Source organism: Poecilia mexicana, unplaced genomic scaffold (genome assembly GCF_051168715.1).
Source record: "Poecilia mexicana isolate PSO_F unplaced genomic scaffold, ASM5116871v1 scaffold_9, whole genome shotgun sequence".
Lineage (NCBI taxonomy): Eukaryota > Metazoa > Chordata > Actinopteri > Cyprinodontiformes > Poeciliidae > Poecilia > Poecilia mexicana.
The window spans coordinates 5,853,427-5,863,217 of record NW_028263378.1 but is presented as its reverse complement, the minus strand read 5'-3'; the positions used below and the strand labels follow the sequence as shown (position 1 = coordinate 5,863,217).

The 9,791-nt window shown below is 34.0% G+C and overlaps 1 protein-coding gene and 1 long non-coding RNA gene across 4 annotated transcripts; both read right to left on the bottom strand.

The window, feature by feature from the left end:
* Nucleotides 1-7: 7 nt before the first annotated feature.
* Nucleotides 8-3,732, bottom strand: LOC106917032 (uncharacterized). 3 transcript variants are annotated; one of them, XM_088008672.1, is made up of 4 exons: nucleotides 3,620-3,732; nucleotides 2,782-2,813; nucleotides 2,266-2,420; nucleotides 8-1,551 (listed from the first exon to the last, which is right to left on the bottom strand). In XM_088008672.1, the coding sequence occupies exons 3-4, from the start codon at nucleotides 2,392-2,394 to the stop codon at nucleotides 1,087-1,089; spliced, it is 594 nt and encodes a 197-aa protein (XP_087864798.1). In that variant the 5' UTR covers nucleotides 2,395-2,420; nucleotides 2,782-2,813; nucleotides 3,620-3,732; the 3' UTR covers nucleotides 8-1,086. The 3 variants fall into 3 exon arrangements, with proteins under 3 accessions (XP_087864798.1, XP_087864799.1, XP_014841177.2); XM_088008673.1 differs by lacking the exon at nucleotides 3,620-3,732 and adding an exon at nucleotides 3,411-3,577; XM_014985691.2 differs by lacking the exons at nucleotides 2,782-2,813; nucleotides 3,620-3,732 and adding an exon at nucleotides 2,553-2,734.
* A 1,514-nt stretch (nucleotides 3,733-5,246) lies between these two features.
* On the bottom strand, nucleotides 5,247-9,442 carry LOC106917027 (uncharacterized). Its single transcript, XR_015764237.1, has 3 exons — nucleotides 7,782-9,442; nucleotides 6,783-6,949; nucleotides 5,247-6,125 (listed from the first exon to the last, which is right to left on the bottom strand). It is a non-coding gene; the product is annotated as an uncharacterized LOC106917027 (long non-coding RNA).
* Between the last annotated feature and the right edge of the window lie 349 nt (nucleotides 9,443-9,791).

The following is a 9,791-nucleotide window of genomic DNA, read 5'->3' as shown; positions in this document are numbered from 1 at the left end:
CAAAAAATCTTGAAATGACAACTTTATTGATACAACAAAAAGTATACATATACTTTCCAAATCCATGAATGTGGATCAGCACATTGACAAAATTTATTTAAGTCTGGAGAAACTTTGAACACTAATGTAACAGTTATGCAAAAGAATAAATGGCAAAGAATGAATTCATCACCTAATGTGATGAGGATGAGACCAGAATTAATCATCTCATGTTTTACAATATTGCTTTATTATTTCTTTGATGCAAGGCCGGATACCCATCTGGCTGCAAATTTCCCTGCCCAGTTTGTTGATTAAAGGCTAAACCAACAACCCTCAGAAAGCGATTCTTCCAGATGAACTTTTCCCCTCAGGCAGTTTGGTCTTCTCACAAGGGATGGGTGACCAGAGCAAAACAATTAATCACTGTGAAGGCTAAGAAAACACTCTTCTGTAATTAAGTGAATTAGAACTCCTTCTCATCAAGTTGATTAATTACAGCCACAGAGAAATGTGTCAATTGCTGGAGGTTATCAAATTTAATAAAACAAAGTCATTTCCGATATAGCTTGTATGTAGCAATGTCTTAATTTTAGTAAACTGGCCCATGTAGGTGAAATGATGCACAGGAAGTATAGAAAAATCCTAACCTAGCATAATGTTAGCTTAACAGCAATACTTAGAAGTATGATAATATTCCTTTTAGCAAGTAATCTCTTCCATTTTATTTTGAAGTTTGCCACTTTTATTATAATTTTAAGTCTTGGTTGGGAAATGTATCCTTAGTATTTTTTCTGTATTGCTATGCTAAATGGCAGCTATTCATTTTCTAAATTAGACCAACTGCTTCTGAACTGTGCTCCTAAAAGATAAATATGAGAATCATATTGGCTGTTTGATAAACACAAGCTTATTATGTAAGTTGTACCATTAGAGTTGTCAGTTTACTTTAAAATTATTAATTATTATTATATAACCTACTTTCAATTATTATAGTCTTACAAAAGTAAAAAAAAAATGCTGCATGAATGTAAGTCACTAATGGTGAAGTTAAAGGCACTAGTTGTAATCAGATCAGCATTCGAAACAAACTATTTTCAGATGAGATCACAAATAATGTACACTGCCTTCTAGGTATTTAGAATTGGTGCTACTAGCATGAAGGGTCTTTTTGCTAATCTGACTGGCCTTTCTATCTGGAATTATATGCTGCAGCCAACCTAGATATTTCTCGGCTGACATCAACAGAGTATGGCTCCACTGTTTTCTCTCAAAACCATACTCAGGCTTCTTGGGTGGCAATATTTTCTTTGGACATTCGGCCTTGAAAGACAATCTCACACACCCTTTAAGCATCTTGACTTGTTCAATTGTTTCTCTAAGCATATTGTGAAGTGAGATATTTGTGGGATTCAGATCATCCTTCTGATCCTCCAAGATTTTCTCCAGACCTTCAGCCATGAAAGTGAGGCTACACAGGACTTTTGATGCATTGAGAGGAGAGTTTAGGTGAACCTCTAGCTCAGGGAATCCAGGCGACCAAGTACCAAGGTGTTCCCCATTGGCTTTGTCCTGAAAGAAAGGTCCATTACATACATTAATAATGTTGTTCATTACATACCAAGGCTTATGGACACTTTGCTAATGTCTTAAATGGAATTTCAACATGATCTTAAAGTTATTAAGTACAATCTTTGGATGTGATGACTCGGTTACTGAATCAGGAAGTATTTCTTTCATCAAAATGCACCTTCTGTCCACTCATGAGGCTCATTAACCGACATCCCATTCAAGACTTGAGTCAGTTAAGATTCAGAGTGCTGATAAATACTCTGAAAATATCCACAGTTACATTTAGTTTACCTTTGTAAATACAATGCTGGTGGCATGGCAACAAAAAATATATACACTGTGCTGTGATGTACTGAGCAGAATATTTACAACACTTATTTAAATTCTGATATTTTAAATGAAGGTTTTGTCACATATTTCTTATTTTTCTTCCTGTATAGGTTGCATTTAAACAGTGATATATGCATATTAAAATAAATTTTACTATGCATATTAAAAATGCATATTTTTATTATGCATTTTTATTAAAATGCATATTTTACACATTCTTTGCTTAAACAAAGAATGCATAGTAACAGCTTTAAAATGCAACTGATTAAAAATAACTTTGAAGCTAAAAGAATAATAAAAAAGAATGTAAAGTGCATTAAAATGGCAGCAACCTAAAAGCAAAGCAAACCATTCTCGCAGATATGAGCACTAGAGCATACTTACAAAGTTTAACAAGGTGCCTCTCATCTGGTGTCTTGTGAGATTTGCCATATCTTTCAGTTTGCAACTTTCTCCAGCAGTGCGTTTTGTTGCAGCATTTCTTGCCACCAAGCCCTCCACCAGCAGCACCATGCAGGCGCATGCCACCCCAAGCAGACCTGCAAATGTCAGTGCACAATTTCAACATTTTGGAACAATTGCTATCTGCAAGGAAGTATATTAAATTATACAGTAGATGCAACTGTATCAGTGGAAATAATAATAAAAAAAAAGTTTATGGCATACAGTACCTGCTCCGTCTTTCATTTTTGTTGGGCACAGAGTTTGAAACGATGGATCAATAAAGAAATGTCAACTCAATCAAACAGCATCATATGTACATTTAAGACCTGGCTAAAAGAGGCGTGTGCAAAATGTGCTGAAGATAAACTCCCCCTATCTCCAGTCATGTCCTTTTTTGCAAACATAAAAGTGATACGCCTATCAGCACAGGGTTCATTCATTAAGTCAGCATCTTACCATGATTTTTGTCGCTTCCACTGAAGGAAATACTGCAAATGACACAAAAACACTATGAACTTCACAAAACTGTCTCAAACTGAACAGTGGTGCAATTTTCACATTACTAACATATGTGGGGTTTTTTTTGGTTTTTTTACTGCTAACCAGAAATCCAAAATTTGCATCAAGTCTCTTCAACGTCAGCTGATTTCTAGGTACTTTTATGGCGTAAGATTTTCGCTATGATTGATTCATTACCTTTCCGATAGGCCTCTGCTTCCTGTGCGTCTTTGCAACTTACCACAAGTTAACTAGAAGTATTACTTCAATAAAATAGCTAGTGAAAGGAAGACCACTCTGACTCACAAAGCTTGCTGACAAGATAATAAACTTGAATCCATTTATCTAAAATCTAATGCCTTTACAAAGGCTGAGACTGTTGCTGTCCATTTTCGTAAACAGAAAACACACACCTCAAAATTTAATTGCAAAAATGTAATTTATAGAAATGCAAAATATTAATGCTACAATGTTGGGCATTCATAATTTAAAGCAATAAATCCTAAGTAAAAACAATTAGAGGTAAAAACAAACAGAAACACTTGCTGCTTCAATGAGAGTGCAAAAAGCTGTTTCAGGAGCCTCACCTAGTAACTGGAACATACCACCTTCTGAGTATGTGGGTAGCTCAAACACATAAATATCCCTAAAATAATACAAAATGATCATTTACAAAAAAAATAAAAATCCCTAGTCACTGACACCAACATTTTTGAAAGCCCTGCTAACTACACACATCCAAGAGTGTGATAATTTAATCAGAAAAGATTTTATTGTTAGAAAGTCCAAAACATACCTTTTGACATTTTGACTGTAGCTCCCTCTTCACTGTAATGGACCCAAATGATGCAAACCTGTTTTCACTCATCTCTTGATTGAGCAGATGATTTACACCACAGTCAGAGAAACATGACTGAAATGAGCAGAAGTAGAACAGAAATACTAGTGCTTGGTAATGAAGCACTGTAAACATTATAGAAAGGAAGGTACAGTCTTTTCTCCAGTCCAACTCCTGTTCATTACAATATACTTTCCTATTTAGCGCTATGTGAAAATTATAATAATTGTAACGGCAATATAGTTTTATTTTTTTCATGCCATTAAAATAAGTACATTTGGGAAGTACTCAGTGTTCAGGTTGCTACAACATGCCTACAGGTCTGTATAAAAGTGAGTAAAGCTTAAAGTTCTTATATTACCATTGACTGCATGCAAATGCACTGGGAGACTGCACACTGTTTCAAAATAAAACATTAAGAATAATGTTCATATATATATATATATATATATATATATATATATATATATATATATATATATATATGCTATATATAAAGCATCCTATAGGAACTGAAACGTACTTTAACAACCAGTTTACCCATAAATCACTGAAATACTATTTAGTTGTAAAATCATTTCCTGAAAATTGGTTTACATCTGTGATGCATCGTGTCAAGCACTTATGACACCTCTGGATTGGTATTCAAGCCTCAGATAAATAGACTCCATCTCACAGTTCCTCTGCATTTCCCTTAGCGTTACCTCAGAAACAGCATTTATGACATCAACTTTCTTCTTGAGTAACAGGTTGGGGACGGGGTGGACAGTCCATAATGTTGATCTTGTGAGTCTGGAACCAAGATTCTGCTGGCTTACTGGTGGGTTTGGTGTTGTCTTCTTGAAACACCCAATTCCTCTACAGAATAAAGTCACCTCTTCAAATATTCCAACTTAGTATGTGATAAAAACAAGTCAAGTGTCAGTGGATGAGAAACCTTCCCATCTCATGATGTGTGAGTCACCCTGCTTTACTTTGCAATCTTAGTTTAATCAATCCTACAGTTGGACAAATGACTTGTGTTTCTCTTGCTTTCTGTTCTTAAAAATAAATTACAACTGATGAAAAACATTTCAATTGTTCCTTCTGGGAACTGACCTGCATTCAAAGTCGAAATCAAAACGAGCTGTAAAACATGTTTGTAAAACAAGATGGCAGGCCGTCGACAGGTAGACATCACTCAAAAACACAAGGAACAAAATCCTGATTTTCTGAAAATGAACAAAAATTTCAATTAATCGATTAAATTGGTTGGTTTTACTGCAATTTTTTGGAGAGAAATGCAATGTAAACAGCATATTGCTGCAACCAGCCTTAAATTAGGATAATCAATTTGGAACACTGCTACAGTTTGAGAATACACCTTTCAATTAATGATTCAATTACACTAATTAAGCATCAAACATATTTCTATGATCAGTGATGTGTTGCTATAATTTTGCACCCAGTTGTATATATAGTTGAGCAGCCAATTTCCACCCCCCCAAAAAAAATATAATTTCATTCTTCAAAACTCTTGAGATTTTAGAGAATGTCACTTCTTTATTTATTAACTTCTAATGCCCCAAAGTTCACCATTACACAGTTTATCCAGTCAAATAAATTTATTTCATAAATAGTTTAAATACAGTTATAAAAATTACAGGTGTTCTTATTGTTAAATAAATATATATTTTATAAATATCTAAATAATTCAGGTCTCAACTACATTATAGTGCAAAGAATTCCAGTGCATTTAACTACAGTCTTAACAAAACTAAAAAAAGGCATCAAAATCTGAAAATCTGTAGACTCTGCAAAGGTTGGCCATTATTTCATCATCTTCACTGTAGGAGTCAAAGCTGAGCACAACACAACATTTAGTCAGAAGAAAACCTTTAGCAATGGTATTTTCAAAGAAATAAAATTATGCTATCTCACTCCAATATCAGTATAAATATTTAAATACAAATCTTGACCATGACAAATAACATTAGAAAAACACAAATTAAACTTTTTTTTACTCCTCATCATTAGGAAATTTCCCCCCTTCCTGTATTTAGCTTCTTGAACGTACCACATTTCTACTACACATGGATGTCACTACCTCCTTCACATTCTGTCCCCAGGCCTTCAGCCTGACTAAAACAGCACATCCATAGACTTGCTTTCCATAGGAATATTTATGGGGCATGTTCAGTGGAGGAGGTGATGTAGGCACAGGTGTCGATGGGTCATTGGTTTTGATGTGGCATTCTACTTTTATTAAAAGATGCTTGAGTCTCTCCTTTAGTTCTGAAGAGGCGTTCAAAACGGATGCTGTTGAGGAAAGCTCCTTCTGATATTTTTCTACTTGGGAGAGATGCAAAGAAAACAGCTCATTCTTGGCATAGATGTCTTGCAGCTTCTCAATCATGTTGGAACCTGCAACCGTAGCGCTAGGAACCTCATCTGGAATCTGATTATTACAGTGATTGTTCTTCTTCTGTGATAAAAGAAAAGAAAATGTAAAACATTGTGGGCTAAAAAAAGTCATTTTATAATACATATTTTACTTATAGACTGGAGCCAATCACTAAACATAATGTCTGGAAAGCTGAAGGATTTGAAGTGCAAAAAGCATAAGCCACAGATAACTTGAGTTATGTCAAAGGTTAATGTTGTTTTACTGTTGCTTCTTAAAGAATAGTGTATAATATACTTGTATATTGTGTACTTAGTTCCACAATACTGGATTAATTGCTCTTCCTGAAAGGAGCTATTGCACCCATTAACTTCTTTCTTTTTATTTCCCTCATTGAAAGCACTTCTGGGTTGGGCTTTGGTATTTAGTTGTGTTTTTTTGTTCAATTCAAATTCAAATAATTTGTTGGTTGCGACAGATTGGCGACCTGTCCAGGGTGTACCCCGCCTCTCGCCCGGAACGTTAGCTGGAGATAGGTACCAGCAACCCTCCCGACCCCATTAGGGACAAGGGTGTAAAGAAAATGAATGAATGAATGGATGAATGGATGAATGGATGGATGGATGGATGGATAATTTGTTGGTGAGGGTAAAAATTGTTGGCAGTGTTTGGACTTATTTAGCAACAAAATTATGCTTTGGTACAGCAAATTGTAAAATCACTTGCACTGGTACTTACATATTCTCGCAGTGTGTCATTTGTTGTGTGTATCAGTAAATTCGTCATATCCAGAGTGGTTTTGGAAGAACACCTGAGATCCGCATTGCTTTCGAAAGAACACCTGTGTTCAGTCGGAGCTGGAAGTACAAGACTCCGGTGATTCCCCAGAAGCATCAAGACCAGCACTAAAAAAAAAAAAAAAAAATAGGATTAATATTATGTACATTGAGTTGGAACCAAACATTTACATTCAATGATTAGGACCTTTTAAGAAATAATTTTTGGTGGTGTGGGATTCAGAGTTGTGTAAGATAATACATAATCATAAAATAATGTTGCTGGATTATTTTATGTCACTTATATCTCAGTGTTTAATTGTTTTTGAGGCTTTTTCTTATCTTGGCCTGCAATGGAACTGCAGATGTGTTTTAGCTATAGACAATGAACCGGCACAGTGCATGAAATGGTGGCATGTATGTCTGAGTTGTATGTTGCCCTCGTTTAAATATATATAGTCAAAGTAAAAAAGAAAATTATAAAAATATAAATTATTTTCTTCACTGTCACATCAAATAACAGTAAATATTTCTTGTTTTGCCATTTAGGATTACAAAATATTTCTTAAAGGAAACTATCTCCTCATATGTGAGAATTACCATGCCATTAAACAATGTGGAAAAACTAGATAGTGTATGCAAAAATCGTAGTATTGTAGCTCTCCTTGGCATCTTAAAATGAGAATGTTTATACTAATAGTGCCATAGAAAAGTCTGTAAACGGAGCCAAGGTTTACATTTTCAGTGATTTTATGCATCATAAAACTCCTGAACTTTTAATCCAACTTCTCTTCCAGTGAGTATCAACAAAAATAATGCTCGATATTTTGAGAAGATACTAACTACAAAAAGTTGCAAAAGAACAAAGCCAAAGGAAACGCCATGAAAGCTAATCTATTACTAAAAAGAAAATATCAGATACTCTGAAAACAATATTTTAGTTATAATTAAAAGTACTTACCATAGTGCATTAGACATCCATTGAACTTAGAGTCCATAATGACAGCAAGTGACTTCAGTAACTCAAGGTGTTGCTCTTCAGTGACAACAGTGACCTATATTGCATTTATAGCTGACAACACCCACCTCTTTTGACACATGCACAAAATCTACTCAGTCATTCAATAAGATTCCATTGAAGTGTTTTTAGACACTTGCGTCATTAACAGATAACGGCTCATTTTAGAATTTCAAAGACTCAGGAATTAATTTGAAGGTATTGTTCAATTTCAATCCCAAAAACCTTTTTCTTTTCCTTTATGATTTTTGTTTTAGCTCACACTATGATACCTAGGATACCATAACAATGCAAGTCATCAGGAGTTTCACAACAGTGTATTTATGTACGGGTGTTTAAGTAAGACTTTTCACTCAATATTTTTATGTAGAAAATCCTGTATGCTTTTAAACTAGATTTCAAGATTCTCTATGACATCCATGTTATTTTCATTTTTATGCACATAAAACATGATGTGTAAGTATCCCTGGTAACCAAAGATCAGAAAAAGTAACTTATTTGATGAGATCAAGGAAAACCAATATAATCTCTTATCTGTGCCGTCTGATCTTGTGGTCCACTTTCATGGTGTACCCCCAGGATGTGCTCTGGTTCCATTTCATCTTGGTTTTTGAAATTAACTCTTTATCTTACATTTAAATATACGCTTTAGAGTCTTTAGATTAAAAAAAAGGAAAAAGAAAAATGACAAAAGCAACAAATACCTTATATTTCATCCAAAACTATCCGTTATTTGAAGCCAGCGATGAAGCCAAGTAGCTTGAGTTTTTAGTTCTGAAAATGCGTTGATGTCTGGGCGTCTTTTTATACTTGGAGCCATTTCAGCGATGTCACTAATCTGAACCTTATACTGAATATATAGGTGCAAAGATTTACTGAACTTGTCCCACTTTAACACAGACTTTTATACTTGAATCCTTGGCTTAGATGTGAAGCAATGATATTGTTGACAGTGACTTCAAAACTTCCTTTTAAAGCTACTGTGATGAGAAATCCATCAATAATGTTTTAATCACCACATTAGTTCCCTTTTATAAAAAGCCTAAATGACTAACTACCTTTCTGTCATGAGATACTTCATATTTCCACTATGCTCTTGGCCTACAATCTGCAAAATAATTTCATTTTATAGTAACAAAAATCTATTTTTTTATAATCTGTCTTTATTGAATGAAGGAAGCAGCACAAAAGTTACAAATGTTTACAGAACACTTCAGAAATGGTAGAAAACGTACTTATACCAAAACACTTCTGATTGAAATTCATTAATCAAAGGTTTATTGTGCAAGTAGCAAAAACTACTTGCAATGAAACCGATGCAATGAAATAAAATATTTGTGAACTGCCAATATAAAGGTTCAGCTAGGTGAAGTGAATTTATTGAACCTAAATAAATACTAAATAATTAATAATTTGCTATAATAGAGGCCAGGCAGTAACCTCCCATAGCTGCAGTGACGAAGGTTTGGTTTTGCAATCAGTTAGGAATGTCTTTAATCATTTGGTCTTTGCATCTGTCTTGAGTGTTTTTTTTTTATATCTCATTTCCAGTTATTTTCCACCATTCTTTCAATTTACAAAAAATGTTATGCGTCATTTTACCAAAAAAAAGACACTGCCACATATATATATATATATATATATATATATATATATATATATATATATATATATATATTCATTAGGAAGATGACACCAGAAGTGAAAAGTGCTAATATTGATTAAAGGGAGCTATTTTGTTGTGAAATACTTTTTTTTTTCTTTTTTTTTAAGTTAAGCTTGGGGGAAGTTACCCGTTTCTTCTTCTTCCTCCGTCTTTTTCTTTTCTACTCTTGGGTAAAGCAGAGATAATCTTTCCTGATTGCATTCATCAACTAGTCATTATAGACACTTTCTCAGAAGTGTAAAAGTGGTTGAACTTTTTTTAAATGATTTGCTATGCATGTCTGTTTA